General features: G+C 40.8%; 1 protein-coding gene across 1 annotated transcript; it reads right to left on the bottom strand.

Moving 5' to 3' along the window:
- Positions 1 to 5353: 5353 nt before the first annotated feature.
- On the bottom strand, positions 5354 to 22809 carry ttll2 (tubulin tyrosine ligase-like family, member 2). Its single transcript, XM_072362897.1, has 8 exons — positions 22588 to 22809; positions 20397 to 21220; positions 18172 to 18415; positions 17708 to 17854; positions 12889 to 12979; positions 8108 to 8220; positions 7467 to 7546; positions 5354 to 5408 (listed from the first exon to the last, which is right to left on the bottom strand). The coding sequence occupies exons 1-8, from the start codon at positions 22807 to 22809 to the stop codon at positions 5354 to 5356; spliced, it is 1776 nt and encodes a 591-aa protein (XP_072218998.1).
- Positions 22810 to 24055: the final 1246 nt, after the last annotated feature.

Raw genomic sequence — 24055 nt, 5'->3', positions numbered from 1 at the left:
AGCAGCAAAACACACTGATATCTGAAATACTAATAATGCCTGGAAATAAAAACCAGCCTAAATCAAGAATGAAAAAGCTGAAATTTCTGAACTATGAAATCCAGCTGAAGCTGTTTCGTGCCCTGACAAGTCAGAGTGAACCATGAGAGAACAGGCAGATGCAGATAACTCAACCTGTTAGGACAGCCAACTGTATGAGAAAACATGGTGGGAATATTTTCACCTTCTCGCAGGACATACCCACATTTCCTGGCACAAGCTGTGAGAAATTAGCTATTCTGAGCAAGCCGCAGAAGCTGCTGTTTTTCTAAAGACTGACGGCTTCCAAGTGGCTCGGCTCGGAGAACCCTGGCTCAGTGTCACTTTTAAAATCTCCTCCACAGATGCTAAAAATGCTCCTCGGGGATATTTAAAGAAAAAAAACTCCTCAGAGTACACAGATGTGGATCTCTGGGAATTGGTGATAGATTACACATAGGCATGAGATGGACACCGCGAGTGACTTCTACTATGTAAGGGAAAGTAAATGAAGTTGTGTGGAATGTTGCATCCTAAGGGAGAAACTCTCTTTAAGGGACGAGGAGGGGGGTTGACCCATAGCCTCAAAGTCTGCATGCCATGAACGCCTTCTCTACTACACCAGCAAGTCCAGACAACTCTACATATTCAGACTCTCTGAAGGGACGCATCTCAGAGACTGTGCGAGGACATGACCTATTTCCAGGTCCGATTGGTGACTTTACACTTGAGTGCATAGAAAGCCTCCCTTCACAGTGTAGTCATTGCCTTGTGGCTTTAAAGCTAAAGTGTAGCTGCTGTTGTCTGATGAGAAGGAGAGACCAGTTGCAACAAGTCTTATTTCTCTGATCAGAAACATGGCATTTGGTATGAATTTTTGGATGCTTTGAATGAACTTCGTCGGCTTAAAAGTCACAAGGGCAGATTATCAAGATATACCAGCAGACAAAATGTTCTGATGACTGATAAAGACAGGGACTTTTGGTGAAGTCGATGCAACCATCCTGAAATAAAGGCACAAAACAGTGTATTTGAATATTTTTAGTTCAAAACAATTTATCTATTTTATTGCTTTTGCAGAACTTGATGACAAGCTGTTAGGGAGATGCATTCATTTGAATTTGGCTTATTCGAGCAGGGTAACATCTAAAAGATGCAGGTAAGCAGCCTGAAGCTGTTTCTTTATCTCTAAAGGATTATATCGACACAGCACATATTTTCTCTGCATAAGTAAAACAGTTTCAACTCACCGATATCACTGAATCAGTAGGAGACCGGCTGAGATGCGAGTATCAGCACCCAGGCATGCTGCGTCAAAAAGCTGCATCAGTTATCATTACGGAGTAACTACAGTTTGGTTTTACATGCTTATTTCAATTGGCTATTTTAAATTTTTCTGTTTTAGATGTTTTACCTCAGCAGGATTACACAACAAAACAAACTTCTGCTTTAATTTGGTTAATTTTGTTTGACGATATTTGAAAAATCATGCTGCGCTTTGTGGAATAGTTAAGAGCTTTCTGTAAACAAACTTTTTACACTGATATGCATCAGTAACTTTAATGTAATTATGATATGGTATCCACAGATACTTGATCTGAAATTACTCTAAATGGTGACTGAAACAAGAAATCTTGATCTGCACAACCTGAATTATGGCAGAATGTTGTTCATCTGAAGAAGATGAGTCAGTGTACAGTAGTGAACAAGTGATTTTCGATTTTTTCAAATGGCGATCTTGAATTAATTTAATGCCATAAGATGTTAAAGACAAAATCTCTAGAACCTGTGCTTTACTGTGTACTTAAAAATGTTTCTCATGGAGCTACATGTCTGCATACAGAGCCCTCTGTGTGACTGAGGAGTGAATATTAAACTCTTAATTACACCCAGTTACACCCAGGTTTGTTTTTTTTAGCTGACGTAACTGCGCCCGCCCTCTCAGGCGATTGGATCGCCTATCGGCAATCGACAGTGGCCACGATCGAACTATCAGAAGACAGGGCCGATTTCACATCCCTAGTGTACAGATAATGAATCCCAATAAATCAAGTTCAGACATGCAGGAGAAGAGATTTGCAGTGAACTAAACTTAATAGAATTCCATCAGTTTCTAAATGTCTAAATCCCTAAAAACTCATCTGTATTAATTTTTTCAGTTTTTACCATGAAATGGCATTAAAAACATTTCTGGTTTTCACTCTACATATATTTTCTGGTTCAGTGATGGGCGTTTTAGAGCTTTCTGTTGCTTTCAACAACAAAAAGTGATTAACAATGAGCACATTGAATATTCGAGCATAGTCTTCCCTGATCTTCATTGCAACATCTTTCTCACACCATTCAATTCCATTTTGTGAATGATAACTTTTATGTAATCATCTTTAAAGTAAGAATTTTAAAAAGATTTTGACCATGTTTCACTCACTGGCTCCCGCTAAAGTTGTGAGATGTAACAACACTGTTATCAGAACAAATCTCCATCCGAGCCGTACTTTGTTGTCATGTTGAAGAAGCTGACAAAGACACCATTAGAAGCCACCAAAAACATCAGCTGACAGTGTTGGGTGGTAGTACAGGGCTTATGCAGGCTTAAGACTGCATATATGTCAATGCTCTATGTGAGGAACGAACACAGAAAAAGGAAAAACAAGCAAAAAATTTAAATGTTTTTGTTTACCTGTAATACAGCTTATTCTGTTAGAAATTTTCGAAGGATCTGAATGTGGCGTTTGTATGAAATCCCTTAAAATACAACGTAATGCACACTGTGAACATTACAATGCTACATGTTGTGAGATGTCTGAACATTTTAAAGGTTCCAAGAATTTTGCAAAAACCTGACCAAACATTTTTGCTCAAAAAGGAACTTATTTCCATGTTTAGTGGGGCTCTTGAACACAGCCGTGGGCTGCCCCTGCTCCTAAAGACAGCCAGCTAGTGTAAAGCCCTGCCGTGACTACTCTCTTTCCTCTACCACCCTTCCTGCTCTGCCCCTGCTGTAACTTCCTGACTGTCGCCTCCTGGTAGCTTCATTATCTTGCATGCTTAGCTTTGGATTGTGGGGGGGCTAAGCACTTATGGTGAGGCCTCTGCATCTTCTTTCTATAGTTTTAAGGGCTATTTTATTGTCTTTAAGACATTTTTTTATATATCTTAATCTTACAGAGGCCTTATTCTAATTATTGTAGAAATAAAGACCTTGTTGACTTTTAATTGGAATAAAACTCTTAATGTTATTGTGAAACCATGTCTCTACCTACTCAGTGTTGACCTTTGTGCCTTATTTATATAAACAGAAATTCATGAGAGTATTTCCAGGGGTTCAGTTCCCCAGATGTTCCTACAGCACTTCGCCAACTGAGGCTAACTGAGGCTTCATCTGTGAGGCAGAGATGATAAAGATAAGATTAAACCTGACGTTTCAATCTCTGGTGAAAAACTGGGGATGAACATACTGCTGTGTTAATGTCAGTACTTGCTGTTTAGTCATTATATAGAGCGCTCACTGAAGTAAATGTCTGCATATAAAGGATATAAACCGGTATCAGAAGTTTTATTACAGCTTCAGTCTCCTCTGATTTACAGGCTGCACAGAGAAGAGAGAGAGAAATTATCATAAAAAATTCATGAATTTAAGCCAGCAAACACAATACATCATAGAGCAAGAGAGCTAATCAGTTATTACTTATTACTTTCTTTAGATTTTCTTCTGAGCTCTGTCCAGCAGTAGAATTTGGTTTGATATTCCTCCTTGTTTGTCTTTTTTCTTCACTTCCTCTAATAGCGTTGTCTTAGTTCTCTTCACTCCACCACAAAGGTTTTTTAATCTTCCCACAACTTTATTTATTTTGGCAAAATGGTTTTATTATCTAGTTGTTGTAGCATGAAGGGAAACAGTGTGGTGCCAGGCTGAAAACCAAAGCTGTGAACTGCGGTATCTTAGCAACCAGAGCAGTTTCAGACCTTGGGTTGTAACAGAACAGGGGTTGGTGCCAGAAAGGTTTAAGATTCACAAACTATTCTAGTTTTTCTATAAACTGTGTGGGTAATTAGCTAGAATTTGATTTGTAAATAAGTTTAATATGTAAATGTTTGGTTGGGCTTTTTAAACAGGGAGACACAACGGTCTGCAGTCTCACCTGCCTTTTTCTGTTTGTCTCTGCAAATTATTTATTTAATCTAATCCTTGCCTCCATTCTCACCCCCGAACTTCCCTCTAAAACAACGCTTTAATTGCATGTTCAGTTACTCAGTAAACTTTGAATGAAACAAGGAGAAGTCTCGGTGTAATAAAAACTCAGGTTGGCAAAGCAAAACTGAAGTCGCCATGGTGATAAGAGCAGTTTCATATACAATCATAACATCCCGTGTCATTCGCTGACCATCGAACATCTATTACTGTGGGTCTGACCGATAACTGAAGTATTGTCTGGTTATTTTTTAATAAAAAAACATAAATCAATAACAGTTGTTAGAGTATATTGTCTGTAAATATTGTTGCTTCTGTGTGATCTTGGAAATGTTTGCATCTTGTAGCGCTCTTTGTAGCACGAGCTCCCGTGAGACGCTAAGTACAGAAGACTTTACTATTGTTGGGTAAATAATGCGAGCAGATGCCCCTCCAGAGTGTTGATCATGTCAGTTAGCTGGGCTAACATGGGATTAAAGTGTTTATTAACCCAAAGAAATGTGTAATCATGGTTTGTTTATTGCAGAAGCAGAGGATAAGAGAAATATGCTGCCTGCTCAGCAGATAAACAATCAAACTACTGTTCTCAGACAGACTAGCCAAACTATGACATCACTAACACAGAGTACTAGCTGCTATAACTCTCAGTTGTGTCGACACCCCTCACTTTCATCCATACTGTCTCACACAAGGCTGAGATTTTTGCTTTCGCTTGTTTTTTTTTTTCTTCGAGCTGACATCCCACAGTGAAACTGTCCTTCACCGCAGACTGACTCATTTCTGATCTCTCTGCTTATACTCTGAAAATTAAAGTTTGAACTCCGTTACACAATGTTCAGCTGACTGCATATCTTGAGCCACTGCTCATTCGGTACACAGGGGAATAGAAATAGATGCAGCAATTTATTTAGATGGATGCAGAGACTCCAGCGTGTTTGCATTGTAGGTGTTGCTGAGGTTTTAGAGCACAGATTATCATTCAATCATGGACCCCAGGATTCGATGGTTATGTGACCATCAGGTGCTGATCAGGAGCAAAAAAAAAGGTGTAAAAAGGCTGGTAATCACTTTGAATATTTCAATCACATTGATTCATTACTGAAATAAAGATAAGTAACTCAGATACAGCAGTAGTAGCACTTGTCAACAGGGACTGATCCCACTGTTCAGAATCAGTCCAGCAGAGATGAAGAGCATCCTGCCAGCAAACACAGAGAGCAGGTTCAAATACAGGTTCTTCATCTGAAATACAACACTTCTTTGTTACCTTTGCTCTGTATTGTCCTTGATAGTTTATTTACTGCTGAAGAAAAAGATAGGTTTGCTGTATTTTCTCATTCCCTACAAATGAAGAGAAATCATCTGAAGTGTCTGAATAGTTATTGACCAGCGGGACGACTTTTAACCTTCATAAAGAGGGCAAAAGCTCAGAGTACTGACACTTGTAACAGCTTAACTGTGCAAGTGTGAGACTTTGTTTGCAGCCTATTACCGCACAGTGGAATCTTTCTGATACTTAGGTCCCAGAAACAATGATAACACTCTACTCAAAATGTTTTTTCTCAAGCAGTATGACAAATAAATCCTTTACTTTCTCTTTAACTTATTTTCATTATCATTAATCAGATCTGCTGTAAAGGGGAAAGGGGTCTACAGAGTGGACGAGCATCTGAAAATGAATGAAATCTTAGACCAAGAGCAGCAACAGGGGTGTTTCCTACATAGCAGCTGTGGTATACGGTCATGTTCAACTATAGGCAGCAAAGTCTCAAAAAAAAAATGTAATAGATACATTTTTAGAGGAAATGTTGTAGTTTCATGATAAAAAGCTCACAAACTGTGAGACATCCAGGTGATGTAAAGCAAACCTGTGATTTAGATAAAAAAAATTGCATTTGTTTGCAGCTAAGCCTAACCAGCAGCGAAAGTAAAATGTTTTTTGGACAAAATTGGTCAGACGGGACTCAAAATTCACACAAAATTCACTCCAGCCACTCTGCCACTTTCTAATGATTCAAAATGTAAACATTGACCCAAATAACATAGACATAACATTTTATTTGGCTTAAAAACATAGTACAATTACAGACTCTAAGGTCTGAGGCTCTGATAAAGGTCAACATAGATCTATATCTCTGTTGCTCCGACCCTCTTTTCCTGACAAATGAAGTTTGATATGATCAACAGCGACATGTTACTTCTCTCAGCTGGGTGGATGTTTTTCTGGGATGGACAGAAGTAATTTAAAGCGGGAGCTCCAGAGGAGGTCAATCCACTTCCAGCAGCTGCTCAACGGGAAGTTAAACTCCTCCCTCCTGATTTTGGTCTTAGATGATGGAGGAAAGAGGCTTGAGATCTTCCAGTCTCTGACCTGCGGGCCTGAGAAAAGCTGAGTTTCACAAGACTTTTTCCTCTGGTGTCTGTAGTCCTTTAACACTGCTTGAACACCCAGTGAGAGACTCACATAGAGATCCAGGATCAGGCAGAGGACATTTCCAAGATCCACAGCCAAGAACAAATTTACACTAACATTTTTCTTCTTCTCCAAACTGAGACTCCCCCTTTCTCACTAGTCCTAAGAAATAGTATCACAGTGTCATATTCCTCAAACAGAAAGATAAAGAAAAGACAAAGTTAACAAGAGAGAAACTTTATTTGGAAGAAAAGGGTGATAAACCTACCATACTACAAGAGAACAGCCTCTGTCTGCCAATCTGTCCAAGATAAAAGGCTAAGGGTGGTGAAAATTAAGCAAATATTGTTGACAAAGAAAAGGTGAAATTCACAGTAGCTCATAGAGAAAAGGCTGTGAGCTCGTCTGGTCCCACCTCAGAATATGACAACACAGTCAAACATCCCCTCACTTTGGATGAATTCATAAAAACACGTCAATAATCCCATTTCTTCAGGGCCTGAAGACATCAGGAAGTTATTGTTAGTTTTCAGACAGTCAACGGCAACACAGAGAGGCTCAAACTTAAACATGGAAACTCGATCCACCGTCCTTGATGAAACAAAAACACAGTTTCTTCCCTGTCAGAGCAGAAAGTCAAGATGAGGAAGCAACCCAGGCTCAAGCTGGGTCAAAAGTCAAAAGCAAGCTGGAATAACAACTGCATTTAGTCATAACTTTGCCAAACAACACAAGTCAAGCCTCAACACCTCTAAATTTCCCATGCATTCCTCTACAAAAGGCCCTGGTAGCTGCAGTGAGGATGAAGATAACCCAGTGTCACTCGGTTCCCAAGCTCCCAACCTTTCTTCCCAGCCTCGGCCTCCAGGGTTCCCATTTAAACCTTTCAGTGGGTAGTTATGACAGCGGTTCTCCCTGTGAAGCTGGGGAGGAAAGGAGGATCCCTGACATCCAGAAACTGAATCTGGACAAGGCTTCGGCTGCTGTCCTCTTCTGCAGCTCCAACACTCAGGATAAAAGCCATCATCAAAAGTATAGAATTCAGATTTAGGCCCATATTTGATGTTTTAATGTCCTAAACATGTGTTTTCATGTGTAAGAATTCAAGTTTTCAATCTAAGTATTAGCTCCATACTTTGGATGTAACTGGATTACTTGCTTAATCCGAAGAATAACCACTGCTTTTAACTTTATCTTATCAAATCATCTTCACTTCCTTTTTTCCTGTTTGGTCAAGTTAAAAAGAGAATAATAAGAGAATTATTATACCCTGCGTCTCAGATATTTAACACGAAGCTTCACAGGAGCTTTAAACAGAATTGAATAATACTTGAACCATTAATCTCCAGTTGAAAATATGTCATTACAGTATGAATTACTGAAAAGAAAGCAGACTTTTAACAATAAGAATAAATAAGAGACCAAACGGTCATTACAGAGAGTCCTTAGAAGCTTCAGAGCAGTTTCCAGCTGAATAATTATACATTTGGGAAGATGGTGCCAGTGTACTCGGCCAGCTGTCTGGCACAACCATTCTGCTTGTTGCTTGTAATTACATTTTTCTTCTGTGCTGCCGGGATGCTTCTCTGCTTCTGCTCTACATTATGGACAAGAGGAAGAATTACAGTGAGTAAAACTTCTTGTTTTGACCTACTGAAACCAGATGTAGCACACAAGTCTGTCTCAGTTACAGACCTGGAGCGACATTTTGTTGTTTTATCTTTCAAGCTTGATGGGACATAATCATCAACCCTTTAAAATCCTCCTCTACCACTTGGTAGAGCACATTTTTTACTGACTATACTCTGGAAAAGGTATGTAATGCTAAAAGAGAGTATGTCTCATGGCACTACTTTTTCATAATTTAATACTTTTAACATAAAGTGTCACCCCAAACATCACGAAAGCTTTTCCTGTTATCACTGCCTTTAACAGAGCCACAGGATGACTCCTGTTACATGGACACGGCTCCACAGTGTTCTGTCAAGGCCTCTGAAGCAACTGAACGCAAACCTCTGAGGAGCAAAAGCAGGGACACAACCAGGAAGTAAGAACATCTGGCCTCCTCAGAGCAGACAGACTGAGGTAAAAACCACAGGAAGAGGCAACATTTATAGATTATGAAGACCAAGATGACTAACTATGTTGCAGAAATGGTCAAATTACGTTCAAGAGATGGTTTTAACCCACTGACTGTTGACTTAAACTTTTCTGGTTTGTTTATATGTTCACGATGAAGACTTACAGACTTTTGACGATGTTGAAATGCATAAAACAGACACATAAGCTGTGCGTTTCACAGGGACACAGCGGAATCAGTTATTTTGGGATTTTTCTCTGTGGATTAATTCAGTTGAAGTCAGCTGTCATATTCAGAGATCGACGTCTTCTGAAACACTACTGGATGATAAGTTAGATTTAATTAGCAATGTGGAAACAACATCGACTTTGTTTTATTACTTTTTTTAAAGTCCAGTCAGACAAAAGTACAATAACTGTAATATTTAAACCTCGTCTACAACCAGATTCAGGACAACATTCAGTGGAAAACATTCAGGACAGCTGTCAATCTTCCCAGGAGTGGACGTCCCAGCAAGTTCACCCCGAGGTGAAAAAGCCCAGAGCTACATCTCAGACTCTCCAGGCCTCAGTTAGCATGTTAAAGGTTAAAGTTCATGACAGCACAGTTAGAAAAAGACTGAACGAGGATGGCTTGTTTGGAAGGGCTGCAGGAGAAAGCCTCTTCTCTCTAAAAAGAACATGGCAGCACAGCTTAGGTTTGCAAAGCTGCATCTGAACAAAGCACAAGACTTCTGGAACAATGTCCTTTGGACAGACCAGAGCAAAGTGGAGATGTTTGGTCATAATGCACAGCAGCACGTTTGGAGGAAACCAAACACAGCATATCAGCACAAACACCTCATACCAGCTGTCAAGCACGGTGGTGGAGGGCTGATGATCTGGGCTGGTTCTGCAGCCACAGGACCTGGGCACCTTGCAGTCATTGAGTCCACCATGAACTCCTCTGGATACCAAAGTATTCTAGAGTCAGATGTGAGGCCATCTGTCCCACAGCTAAAGCTGGGCTGAAACTGGCTCATCAACAGGACAATGATCCCAAACACAGCAGCAGATCTACAACAGAATGTGTGAAAAAGAAAAGAATCAAGGTGTTGCAATGGTCCAGTCAGAGTCCAGACCTCAGCCTGACTGAAATGCTGTGGTGGGACCTTAAGAGAGCTGTGCAGAAACCAATGCTGCAAACCTCAATGAGCTGAAGCACCGCTGGAGAGAAGAGTGGCCAAGATTCCTCTACAACTGTGTGACGTTATCTCTAGACTGATAAGGTTACGCGGAAAGAGTTTTTGTTCATCTGAGGTTAAGTTTACCTCATTTAAAGACTTGATGACTGTGTTCCATCATGAATGTGGTCACCCTGACTCTGTTGATAAAGTAAACTGTCCATTTTTAACACTTTCCATCTTTGAATAAGTTCATGAAAATTAGTGCTAATGCTAAACAAGGAGAAAGTACGAGCCTTTACATTTTTGTGTTAAATGTACTTTTCTTTCTTCAAACAACCTACATTCATAACCCCTCACAACGACAAAGTAACACCATGTTTATCAAAATTAAACTAAAATCTCTCTGCTTTCATTTAGCAGCTTCAAGTCTTACACGGTGTATTCCATCAGTTCATGATTTTCACTTAACTTTCAAACATGTCTGAGCATGTGCGCTCATTATATGTGTCTTCAGTGTCTACAGTGAATCAAGTTCTGTTGAAAATAGTCTCTAAAAACAGAGTGATATATGATAACCTGATAACCCACAGCAAATAAACACGACTTGAACATCCTGAGGAGTTCACAGGTAAGAACACGTTATATTTGTCAGCGTATAAAACAGACTTTTAGCAGTTATTTCATTATCAAAATGATCAACACTTAGTTGGTAATAAAGCAGCTCTGCATGTCATTTTATCAGGGTAGCATTGCCGTGTCAGTTTTTCTTATCTGTTTTTTCCCCGCTATATTCTGCATGCCCACAGATTATCTTTGAAGCCAAACCACAAAATGCCACTGCTCTGCTATGCTTCAGTCTGTTTAAATGTTTCTCCCTCAGGCCAGCGCGGAGGTGCGGATGAATACTTTTATCTCTTATCGTTTAGATTACTGTAATGCCCTGCTCTCTGGTCTTCCAAAAAAGAGTATCTCTAATCTTCAGCTACTGTGGAATTCAGCCCCACGAGTGCTGACGAGAAGCAGAGGGCGGGAGCACATTTCAAAATCGCTCCATTGGCTCCCCGTATGCTTCAGGATCCATTTTAAGATTCTTTTATTCATTTTTAGATGTCTTAACTGTCTTGGGCATTCTTATTTATCGGACTTACCTTCACCATATCAACCCCCACGGACCCCGAGGTCTTCTGGCAGTGGCCTTTTAACCATACCAAGTGCTCGATCGAAAACACACGGGGAGGTGGCTTTTACTTATTATGGCCCCCGATTGTGGAACAGCCTGCCGGAGAACCTCAGGGCCGCAGAGCAGTGACGTGCACAGGGAACCCTGACGTGCAACCCCCTGTGGCCCAATTTTTGGAAAAACGCATGCTAAAGTGCCCCCTTAAGAGCCAAACCGCGTGCTAAATTGCCCTTAAGTGCCCTCTCGGGAGCCAAAATGCGTGCTTAAGGTATAGTATAGTAAGTATAGTATTTCCGCTCATGAGCAAACAAGAACCGAAACTTTAGGAAGCCAATACTGAAATTACAGACCACAAAGTGCAAAACTCACTGCAGGGTAAAAATACATCTGCGGTCACCGACGCACAAATCAGATAAAATAAACTTAAAACTTTTTCAGGGCTTTGTTAATCTGCGCCTCTGACATCATGCCCATCACCGTAAAACAGCCCTGATCCATCAAGGCATGGAGAATCTGGAGCAAATTCAACTGATTGAACTTGTTGTCTATTCTTTTGCAGTGTAACAACGTACAACATCCTGCAGAAAGAGGCCGTGTAAAACAGATTTCACATATTTCTAGCACAGCTGCTGCAGCCAAAGCAGGAAGAAAAGCTGACAAAGACTGCTGACTGTGTGAAAGTGTGAACTGACAATGTAATCGTTATCACTGCCACAGAGTTGTAGCACGAATGAATAAGATCAAGTTGCGATTATGCATCTTTTTTAATTAATGTGTTGCAGTATATTCTTTTAGAAAAATGATAGTAATGATAGAAATGATGAGTGTTGGTGTCGGTCTCATTCTGTCAGATGCAAAACTTACTGTTTTACATACTTTTTATACCAAATAAGGAACAAACTGAAAAGCCATCCAAACCAGTCATTTGAATATGATCCATCATTTGATGTAAGTTTGATAAGCTGCTAAAATATAGTTCAGTGATTATAAATAATAGAAACATTATGTGAGTTTCACATCCTTAAAAGTCAACTGCAGCAAGTTTCAGAGTAATCAGCCGCTGTTTGAGGCCACAGGAGCTTTTCCCTCCCTCCCAGATGAGAAGAGGGTGTTTCTTCCTGGAAAAACAGGGAGGACAGGATTGATTCGACAAATTTCTTTCCAAGCAAAGCAATAAATTCTGAGAAATCACCAAAACTGGTTTTGCTGTGTTACCAAACTGGCACTAAGACAGATATGGCGATGAGTGGAGGAGAAACCAGAGTAGATGGAGATGAGACACAGGCGAGGAGGTATATTGTCACATTTTTCTTTCTTTCTATATGGGAGTGTGAAAAATCTAACGTTTCTGTGACAATCAGCACAAACTAGAAGCCAGAGGGCTCCAGGGAAGTGTTTGGGTCAAAATATGAAGTTATCCACTTGTGTTGTGATGATGGTCAAAATGAAAGAGAAACAAACCCGCTGCAGGGTTGTAGCGTGGCTCTTTCTAGTCTCTCGTGGAACTGCAGAGCAACCCGACTGCATCTGTGTCACTGTAATCCCACATTTTTGAAAAGCTCCATTCTGTAATACGTTGAGCCGTGAACACCGCCCGCCCCTACAACAGGTACAAAATGTTGCAGAACTAGTACCACTAGTGTTCCTGTGTAATTTCTTTCAGTTGAAAACAAAGCGTTCGCCTCAGCAGTACTTTCAGATTCCACTTGAGCCTGATTCAATACGAAACTCGGTTCTACGGCTCATTGTGAGGTTGTTGTGAGTGTTGCTGCTGGAAATTTACCAGTAATGACGTCACCAATGCTGATTTGACCCAAAAAAGCTGGAAGGTTTGTGTTACCTTTAAAAACTTTGACAAAAACTCTCGTTTTCAGAGTCAGAACAGACCTGCACAAGTCCCTGCTCGTCTTTCTGATCTTTGTCTTGTCATACTGGAGACAAAGAGCGATGATGCTTTAAATGTCAGGAGGTGTGGTTAAAAGAGGGATTATTTGACAGGCACTGAGACTTAACATACCAACACAGTAAATATAGAACAAGTGAACCGAGTTGTCAGCAGCTGTAATAGAGATTTACAGGCTTGAGGAGGCTTGTGAAGCTGTCTCCAACAAAATGAGAAATAGTTTTACAATCCTGTAAGTATATTAGTTGGACAGCTCAGTCAGTTTTATTACCTTTGAGAGTATCAAAGTATCACTAAGCACCAGCCGGTTTGACATCAAACAGTTCTGGGGAAGAAAAAATCTCCTCATGTCAATACTAACTGATCACATCCGTAGCTGAAAACGTTGTGTTCTGACACAGTCACCATGTGCTCACTTTTCTGGGTGCAGTTTGTACCGTTTCTAAACTTGTTCCTGTTTCTATTGTTTCATCAACTACAGCTTTATCAGTCAGTAAAAGGCTCAATTATAAAACTGCGTGTAAACTGCACAGATACTGACACTAATTGTTATCTAAACTCAATATTGACAATAACTGTTATTTCAAAAGATATGTAGAAAATGCACTCATGATGGTATCAACATGTGTTCTCAGCTGATAGAATCAAACCATTATTGACTGCAAATTGGGGCAATTCTTGTGAAAGTTTTGGAATTCTTTGCTTCCTATTTTGAGATAAATTCAAGCACCAAAAGAAAATGAGACAAAAATGAAGTAATTTCAAACATGAATCAGTTTTATTTTCATATTCTATTAATTTGATTATTTATAGATGTGAATTTGGCCATAATATGTTTTACAGTAATGTGATTATTGTTTAATTCCTTTTACATGTTTAAATCTCATGTGAAAGTGGGGATGACCTCAGAATTATCAGACATGACAACGGCTCAGCTCAGGAAAGTAAGATGCCAGCATCATCCCTTCTTTATCTGAAACTCAACCGGCTTGTTTTTCTGTGTTGGATGGAAACAGGTGATGCTGCTCGGTAAATAACAGCATGGTGTAATTCTGTGGAAACAGAACATTTACAAATGTACTTCCACCTCCCCCTCATGAACCGAACAGGTTCGTCACGCACAGAGCGGCATGAATTTGAACAGGTTTACACTTCCTGTGTTGTAACTCTGACTCTGCAGGCAGCAGGTGGATGCATCCAGCAGCAGCCAGCTGGCAGCTGATAAAAGGACTCTCTAATCCCAGGAGGGGGCTCTCATTTACGCCACAGTGCCCCCCAGTGAACGGTTGATGCATTGCACAAACGTGTTTACCTGCCGTCCGCCTGGATCAACAGGCTGATCCAGATATGGCAACAGAACTTCCTTTCAGCAGCAGCCTCATCAAGCAGAACAACAGTGGACCCTCAAAAATAACAAAGAGTCCAAGGTACTCACCCGGCCGCCACCCCCCCCCCCCCCCCCCCCCCCCCCCCCCCCCCCCCCACATACCCATCTGTGGGAAGCGAGTCCAATCAACAAGGACCCCTCCCGACAACTCAGAGCCCAGAGGATCTATTGCCAAACATCCTGGTACCAGACACTCCAGGACACCCTCTTTGGTTGTAGGATTGGGTTTAAAATGCCTCCGACTCATAAAAAAATAGTTAGGGCTGGGTTCCACTGAGCCCTTCTCCTCCCCTCTTTGCTTTCCATGTCTGTATATGCCATTGTTACTGTCACCATCTGTTATCCCAGCCTGGTGTTTTTGCGTCTGTTTGTGTCTCTGCTGCTCTCTCATCTCAACAGCTCTCTCTTTACTCCGTTCAGGTTCATCCATTCAACAGGACGAATATATGCTGTTTCACAGGTTTGTTGTAACAAGAACAAACTCTGGGTGCATTTCAGAGTAGAAACAAATCTTGTGGAGTGCAGAGGGGTTTTTAAAGTGAATTGTTTATTGTATGAAAGCCCAAAGTCTTACAAAACACCACAGCAACAATGCTTCCATACTTTTTATAGATTGTTCTTAATGTTTTCTGTCATTTGGGACACATTCTGCCTCATGCAAGAACATTTTCATCATTTCTTCTATCAAGTTTCACTGAGATCAGTTTCATCCCATGAACTGCTTCAGCGTGATAAGAGCCACCTGCTTATGATGAGGTAAGTTGTAAGATTTGATGATTAGCATAAATAGTATTACATCCCAAAAAAACACCATGTAAGGCTGCATGTTCTGTTTCATCTGAGAGCAGCTTCAGAAGGGAAAATCAGGATGAAAAGATCCATCCAGTCATTTTCTGTTCCCTCTTTTAAGAAATTCAGGGTCACGGGGAGTGATGAGATCTATCCCAGCTGCCATTGGGCAAGAGGCAGGGGACACACTGGTTGGGTCACACCCAAAATGCAACGACACATGAATGCAAAGCGGTCAGACTTGATATTAGCCACTGAAAAACTTCTCTCAAAGCTAGAACATGAATTTTTAGTTTTTAGAATTAGGTTTGTCTGAGTTCTATGTTACATTTTGTTTAGTTCCCTTTTAAATCTGTTTAAATGGGTTATTTCTCGTCTATTTCTGACTCAAACATCATGTCTTAATTACTTTTAACTTTCATTTGTACCGTAGATAAAAAAAAATAAAAACTACCCCAACACCATAAACTCTTAAATTGCTCCTATGTGCCACATAAAAACAAATCTGTTCATGAAAGGGCTTCTTGCATGACACCAGATGCCTAATAAACAAACCATAAAGATTCATGTTTCCTGTGAATGACTTTGAGAAAGCGTTGTATGTTAATGTTAGATTACATGGAGAAGCAAAGTAGTTCTCAACGAGCTAATAGCCAAACACATCACTCTGTGGTCTCTGCCATATTGATCACTTGATGCTTTCTAAGTGCTAAAACACTGATGATCTCAGCTGAATTGATTTGCCTTTGTTTCCTGCTGTAATTTGATTTGCTAGTGGAAATAAATTAAGACATGCTGCCTCCGTTGGTTTTGAGGTTGCTCTCTGATATTGATGGAAATAGAGAGAGAGAAGCCATGAAACCCCTGAGAAATACAGTAGTAGTCATTTCTTTAAGGAGTCTTCAGGAATAGTTCTCCAGGCTTCTTGAAGGACATCCCAAAGCTCTTCTTTGGATGTCGGCTGCCTTTTGTTCCGTTCTCTGTCAGATGATCCCACACTGCTTCAATAATGTTGAGGTCCGGGCTCTGGGGAGGATTCATCCCTCCATAAGACCTGTTGCCACTGATTTTCAGTCCACTTCTTGTGTCATTTGGCATAGCTCAGCCTTTTCTCCCTGTTTCCCTTCCTTAAGAATGGCTTCTTGACAGCCACCCTTCCATGGAGCCCATTTCTGATGAGGCTTGGGCCAACAGTAGATGGATCAGCTGAAGGTCCAGATGCATCTCTCAGGTCCTGTCAGGTCTTTGCTGGATTTTTTCCTCTTTCTTAAGGACATCACTTTCAGATCCTGTTCATCTGCTGTAGATAGTTTTTTAGGCCTGACACTTCTTCTTTTGTCCTCCACTTGTCCAGTTTCCTCAAATGTTTTAAGGACACACTGCACACCATGCTGAGATATGCCAAGTTTTCAGCTAATAGCTCTTTGGGAATCACCTTTTTGCTGCAGAAATCCTATTTTCTGTCTGTCAAACTGTGTTATCTTTGCTGTTTTTCATAGATGCAACTAAAGAAATGGGAACAAATGATGTGTCTTTGTGACAGGCTGCTAGTAAAGATACTACAGAACTAGAACTAGTACTGGTTCTTTGTTAAATTGTCTGTTATGTGTCGACACAACACTGGTTTCTCCCTTGAGTTTGGTGCCTTTTCCTGCTTAAATGAGTCATAGGTAGGTGTTAAATGATTTACATTTACAAAACACACATTCCTCTGAAAATGGTCAGGTACAAGTGAGGGAAAAATTATGCAATGTCCAAAGAAAATCTTTAGACCTTTAGAAAGCCTGGAGGACTTTTAGTGAAGACCTCTTTAAAAGATAACAGGAAAGTCTGGCTGCTTTCGTGGTTATTCAAGACTTCTGCACATAGTTTTCCCCTAAAATACCATAACACTCCATTTCCTCTGATTAATTTTGAATGTGTATCATGTTACTCTCTATATATTTTATTCTATTTATACCTAACTTCTATTGTAAATCCTTTATTCTCTTCGTTAAGCTTTGTGTTTGCTAAGTGGTCTTTAAGCATCCTGTTAATAATTGAAGAGGACAAACAAAAGATGGTGTCAAAGCCTGACTGACTTCATTACATGTTCATGCAGTGCAACTGGATATGTTCCCCCTGCACAAACGTCACCTTATCTTTTTACCTGCCCATACAGCGACTTGTCAACAAAATACAAAAGTAGGATATGTATCAAACAGCAAACTGATATCTTTACAGTGCAGCATTATAATGACACAACACATGCACATACACAGATTTGTTATCAGACTCAATCAAATGATTGTTTTCTACAAAAGTGGCTGATAGAAATTATTCCTAATTAAACTTTTGTTGTGATGGTGAAGGTTTCTTTTTTGTTTTGAGAGACAACTGACGACAAAAACGGCCACATTCATCGATCATGAGGCACTTTTTGGTGGCTTCATATCACCTTTGGACTATAATAATCCCTCAGGTTCCTTTTTGCAGTCACTGTTGGGAGAAACCTGGTCAGACAGTTCAAATCTTTTGTTTCCTTTACTGAAGTTGTGTGGGTGTTATATGGGCACGATGCTGCACACAGGTGACACAAACCCACTCCCAAATAGTCTGGATGAGCTGCTCCTTTCCGGAGCTTAAATGCTGGAATCTCAATGATTCATTGGATGTAATACAGACACTCAGGTTATAAACAATAATTATCCAAAGGAGAGTCTGTCTGGCCACTTTTCCAGGGAACATCTTTGAAAAATAGACAGACGTTTAGCACCTCATCCCGAAAGAGAAACTGCTTCAGTTGTGTTGCTCTTTGTTGCTCTGTGTAGGAAACTGTGGTGATCTCACTATGCTTCTGATGTTATTATAAAAGCTGAATGAAGCCGTGTTGTTTGTGTCTTTCAGAGTTTTTACATTGGCTCTTTCTGTGTGATGTCATGAGATTTTCTTGCAAAATTGTGATCACTTGGATTGACCAAAGTGGGTTTGAAGCATTGACTGAGCAGAGGGGGGTCCGTTGGGCCCCATAACAGTGAATCAAAGCAATTGTCGCCATCCGTGACCTTCCTCGTGCCCTCGTCTCTCCTCCACTTCGTCTCGTCTGAGTGGCCTGATGCCAACAGACCAGTCAGCTTCTGAAGCTCCTGTGTGATGATCGTAACATCCAGTTTGTGCTGTGATGCCTTCAGGGTGGCTGCGTTAAAAGGGAACGTTCGGATGAAGTTTCCAACTCTGACTGGAGGGATGTGTTGTCCATTCGGTGCTGTGCGTCTCCCCACACGGATCCCTGCTGGACTCTGACTCCCACTGTGAATCACACACAACATTCATCATCATGTTGATTTGCCCTCCAGCAGCTGTTTCAATGCTCCACTCTCACTTAAATGTCATAATAACTACCCACAACATGTCCATAACAAAACCCCTTTAACTGACATCAGTCTTACAATTTATCAATATTCATGTATTCTGTTTGGGACTAAATTTCGTCAGAAATAAAAAAAAGAAATAGCTTTATTGCTTTAAGTGCTGTGTTTCTCATTTTCCAGAGCTGAGGAGAGGAGCAATGACTGAAGACAGAGAAGCCCAAAAGCAACGAGGAGAATGGCTGACATGGTGGGAAAGGTCAGAGAAACTGTTAATTGGACCGTTGGTTATGTCGCAAACACCTACTGTCCGTTTTTAACTGCTGAAAAAGTTGTGTAATGCAGCTACAGACGAGCATAAAGACCTGCAGCGTTGAACTGAGGAAAAACTGTAAAATTCAAAAAATTATTTTAAACCAAACAACTGCTTGACATGGAAAACATATGGCAGCCCAGTGTCATCAAAATTTATCCACTTGTCTAAAAATATAGTTATTTCATATTTAATGGATGTAAATTGTGAGATGGTAACATGCAGCATCCCCAGGCAAACATCACCTATGAATATAAAAACCATTTTCAGCTCAGAGCGCAGTAGAAAAGTAAAAAATCTGCAGTTTAGTGCCCCCCACCTTCCCCTTCCTCCCTCCTAAATAGCTTTTGTGGTCTGTCAGTCTAAACTGCTGCTGCTCCATTGCGACATCCAGTTTTTTTCCAACTGTCACAATATCACCACTTTAACAAAGATCTGGTTCAGAAGTTTCATTATTATTCAGTCTGAGAAGTTGAACCAGGGTGAGTAAGTCAAGGCAGTTTGATAAGAAATGATTCATTCTGCTTGGAAAACAAAATAACTAAATTTTCCAGAGAACCTGAAGGTTTTTGAAGATTATTTTAAACTAACTTCATGTCTGAATGGGTTAAATTGGTCCTGTATGAACATCAGAATCAAAATTTTTTGTGATTAAGCTTCACAAGCTGACATCACCACATTTATACCATTAAGAAGACGACCCTTGTCACGACTTTGCCACCAACTATCTTACAGTTCAGAGTTGCAGCAGCTATTTCTGTGGTGAAAAACTCCCGTTTTCAGGTTATTTCTCTGGAGGCTGATTTCCACACATGTTGAAGTTGAAGCATTTTCCAAGTGCAAACATTACAGAAACAGCTTTGTGTCTTAAGGGCTGCTCTACTTCTGCTGCTGTAACACGACATCCAAGTAATTATCAACCTTAATTACAGGTCAACACAGGAGGATTTAGTTCAGTCAAAGTTACGGAGCCATCCATACTTAGTTAGGTCAGAATGAGTCGAGCGATCATCTCTAGCTAGTTCACACATCTGCTATTTCATTTTCTTGTTTGTTTTTGCAGTAATATAATTACCTGTAAATGTTTGGGAGCCTCCAGGACTCAGCAGACCGTCTGTATCCCTGCCCCCTCTGCTGGGGGTCAGGTGTCAGAGAGGAAACGTCCGTCTCTCCTGAGGGATCCATTTCAGCTTCTGTTTCAGTGTTGTCATGGTTCGTTACCTCAGACATCTGAGGACTGCTTTCCATCTGGCACGATGCAAAAGCTGCACAGGTCTGTCCCTTTACCACCGAGGCATTTGTCCTTGAATGTGGGTCGAGTGTCCGGTTTAAGGTCGGGCCGGTGCAGGTTTTGTTAGCGTTGGTTTTAAATGTCGTCCCCCTGGCTTGAATAGGAGGAAGGTGTCTTTGGTAGTCGGGTATAAAAACACGTTGCCTGGTTTGTCTTTGCTTTTGCTTTTCAGGCTGAGTTTTCAGCACAGGGAGTGTTTGGTTTTCTGAGGATCTGCTACTTTTGCTCTTTCTCTGGAAATTGTGTAGTTTTAACTTGGAAAGCACAGATAAAGAGAAACGTGAGGAGTGGTTGGCACTGAAATGAGGCTGCTTGTACCTCTGCTTCTTATAAGCTCTGTCTCTGAATCTGTCAGTTGATGCGTAGTTCATCAGGTCGATCAGATCACCGATCAGCCCCTTCTTCACTGAAACGTCAGCTTGGCAGTCCAGAGTCAGCGCGGGGCTGTAGTTGACCTCCAGCAGCCAGGGTTTAAACTTATTATCAATAAGAACGTCAAAACCGAAGAGCTCCACGCAGTTTGGACACGAGGGCACAGAGGAGGCGATGGTGAGGAGGGTCAGAGTGACGATGTTGTTGATCCTCTGCCACAACAGGAGCTCATTTATGTCAAGGCTGTGGAGGAAATGCCTGAACTTGCTCATGGTCCACTTGCATCCCTGACCCACACTCCCTTTTTCGGTTCTGTAGAAGGGACCAAACTTGTTGATGCTGGTGTTGGTGAGGTGAGCGTACAGATTACGCAGAGATGACAGGTTGTACTTCTCAGTGGCAAAGCGCACCAGGCCCTCCTGATGGATATAAACCGTCAGCGGGTTAAAGCTCTTCACGCACACATAGATCCTCAAGTCAAACTTGTAGCCAGAGATCAGCAGGGGGCTGCTGATGTACTTCTGTACGATTACAGAGCAGTCGTAAACCAAGTCCTTAATGTCCTCGAAGATGAAGATCCCTCTGCCTCTGGAGAGGTCCACGGGCTTACAGATCCAGTAGATCGAGCATCTTCTGCTCAGACGCAGCTTGTTGTACTCAGCCAGGAAGCGGGTGTAGTCGTTGGGGAGGATGAAGGCAGCGGGGCTGAAGTCATAGAGAGCTGAACCGAATGTGGCCCTCATTCTCCTCAGGTGGCGTGCCAAGCAGTCCTTCCAAAAGAAAACCATAAATCAGTATTCCACGCCAAGGTCACGTTACTTTGAGCTGATTTCAGCTGATTTTTGATTTTTAAGGCTTTATTCACACCTAACATTAACACGTGCTCCTTATTTGGATGCGGTGGTTGTCAAAAAGGTGGCGAACTCTTTAGGAGGTTCCATATTTCTACATAAATATGACATCAGATTTTCACTCAAATCATAAAAGATGATCCCAGAAGGCTTCTTGTGCAGAGATGAGACCAAATCAGAACTCTGTGATATACTCAGAGAAAAGGAAACACTGGAACAGTATGCCATCAGTGAAGCATGTTGGTGTCGTGTTATGGTTGGGACCCAGCTGTTAAGATCCAGGGGTTTGGTTGTCTTTTGGTTTCTTGGACTGTTGGAACTTATAGTTTTAGTTTTATCATCTGGTTCTTAGGTGTGTTTTTGCCTTCATTGAGCCCCTGTTTGTGTGTGCATTAGTTCTTATTTTCTGTTCAGTTTAGTGTTTCTGGCCATCGTCTTTGAGCTTTTCCAACAGAATCTCCTTCCTGAGTTTTGTTTCTTGTTTATTTTGTGCTTCCTCATCACTACCTTCGTGGTGCCTTTTGTTGTTTATAAGTCAGATTTTTTTCTTCATCTTCTCTCTTCCCACCTGTTAGGGGTCCTACAACTCATTCTCCTCTGGCCATGTATTGTGACACCTAAAAACATCTCAGAATTCAGAATTGTTCTGTACAATAAAGGATTTTATGTGCAGGACTGATCAACGGTTAGTTGTAGTTATATCCTGCAACATACTTTGTAATGCTAACATAAATAATATTACTTAATCTTCTGAAAACAACAAGTTCCACAGCATCATATTTTACCTCTATATTACTTTTTTTGTTAAGTTTTTTTTTATCTACTGAGATGAGTGAAAATTTATTGATGTTTCTGGTGAATCTAGATGGTTTAGATGTGCTCGAAAAGCTCTGTTTAAAGATTAAAGATTTGCAGCTATGTTAGAGACAATTGTTTGAAGATAGGATCTTTAATATTTCAGTCAGTCATTCTTTCTTTGTTACAATATTCAGCTCGTCTAACAGTCACATATCTCACTGCTGGAGCTGTTTTGTTGCATCGAGTTTGATTTTAAAATACAAAGTTGTTCTGTAGGGCTTTTTTTTTCTTCTTTAAGGACAAATGTGTGAGTTTTATAGTGCACTTTGTGCTTTTCAGGACAAACATGTTGAGGTAGATCCACGATAAGCTTGTTTTTATTTTACGGATCAGCACCTGAACTCAGCACAGTTGTTTTGGCAGAACTCAGTGAGACCGTTTACATGAAGCTGAAAGCAGCATTTAACACACAAAGATAAGACCATCACCTTGCGTGTGATGCCCACAGTTTTGGGATGGTGGTTGAGGCGTTGCCACGGCAGCAGGTTTTGATATTCTGAGCTGTGAAACGCTGAACCCCGCCAGTAGAGATTCCAGTCTTCCTCCTCCCTCTTTCCTCCATCATATTCCTCCCATCCTCGCTCCAGAAGCACCTCCCTCACCAGCTCTGGACCTTTGTCGTGCATTCTGAACACGAAGGCTGCAGCCATGCAGCATCGTAAACTGAAGCGGATAGAAATGACCGGAAATGGGAATCAGTGATAATCAGCTTTCTGGCTTTAAACGGGGACATCAGTCATTCAGATTGATTTGTGTAGCACTTTTCATACTAAGTGAATGTAACACAAAGTGCTTTAGATGGTGCAAATGAAAACTAAGCACCAAAAACAATACAAAGAAGATTGCATAAACTTTATGTACAGATCTCATAAATCCCATAGATTTGTAATAAGACAAAGATAAAAGAATCCCAAAATTGTTCGGTACTAAAAATCCTGGAAAGTGAAACCAGCTAAAGTTCATGGATAAACAGACAAATAATTACAACTAATTACAGATACTAAGCAATTTAGCAGGAATAGTCCAAATAAAGCAGCACAAAAAGGGTTATGGTGATGGTGTGCATCCATATTCTGCACACAGCAGCTGCAAATAGCTCATCTAGTCATAAAATAATCCCTTCCACGGCGATCCCAGAGTTATTTTTATGATAATAGATTGCAAACCACTGCCACCCTCGTGTTTCATTTCATGTTTCATGTTAATTACATAGAGGTTGGAGTGTTTAATGCAGGAGGTTTGGGTGAAAACTCAAACGGTACACACATATCTGGGCATATTAAGCTTTAATAAAAACAAAGAAATAACCAGTACACACCAACAGATTCTCCCTCCCTGCTGCTTTCACAACACACTGTGTGTGAGCTGAAGCATTTGGATGGTGAATCGGAGAAGCCCAAACAAACCTGACACTTTGCTGCCCCGTCAGCACAAAAACAGGTCGACAAGAATCAGACTCCAGCTTCAGAGAGCCAGAAGTCTCACCAACCAGAGGAAATGCTGCTGCATGTTGCACTTTTTATATAAAATGCTCATATATATACAGTAAATATTGTCAAATGTGTCATCACTGGTGTAGAAGTGTGTTTATTGGTCTTTATGTAAGCATTGAGATGCATTTCAATCTCACTTCAGAGGTTTATCCACATTTATGAAGAAAACTAGAATTTGTAAATCTTCCTACTTCTCAAATTATTGTCAGTAACAGAAAAAAGTGGGAAAAGAAACCTTGTCCTACCTTGAACTGAATGCACAGTCTTGTCAGGTTAATGGAGGGAAGATCCTTTCAGCTCACCTTGCATACACAGCATTGATGACAGGCTGTCCTCTCAGCTCCTCCCACAGACAAACCACAAAAGGAGCATGCTGTGGTCATCAGTGACCCTTTACATCTAC

Source organism: Leuresthes tenuis, unplaced genomic scaffold (assembly GCF_036924035.1).
Source record: "Leuresthes tenuis unplaced genomic scaffold, fLeuTen1.0.hap1 SCAF_13, whole genome shotgun sequence".
NCBI lineage: Eukaryota > Metazoa > Chordata > Actinopteri > Atheriniformes > Atherinopsidae > Leuresthes > Leuresthes tenuis.
Note: the sequence above shows the minus strand (reverse complement) of the source record. Positions and strands in the feature narration are given on the sequence as shown.

What these genes read in the sequence shown, in the direction of transcription:
- ttll2 (XM_072362897.1), bottom strand. Translation starts at nt 22,809, where the DNA reads ATGGCTGCAGCCTTCGTGTTCAGAATGCACGACAAAGGTCCAGAGCTG. An exon ending in CTGTGGGCATCACACGCAAG is followed by an intron (nt 21,221 to 22,587) that starts GTGATGGTCTTA and finishes TTCTTTTGGAAG; the next exon opens with GACTGCTTGGCACGCCACCT. An exon ending in GGCCGAGGCTGGGAAGAAAG is followed by an intron (nt 5,409 to 7,466) that starts GTTGGGAGCTTG and finishes GTTTGCTGGCAG; the next exon opens with GATGCTCTTCATCTCTGCTG.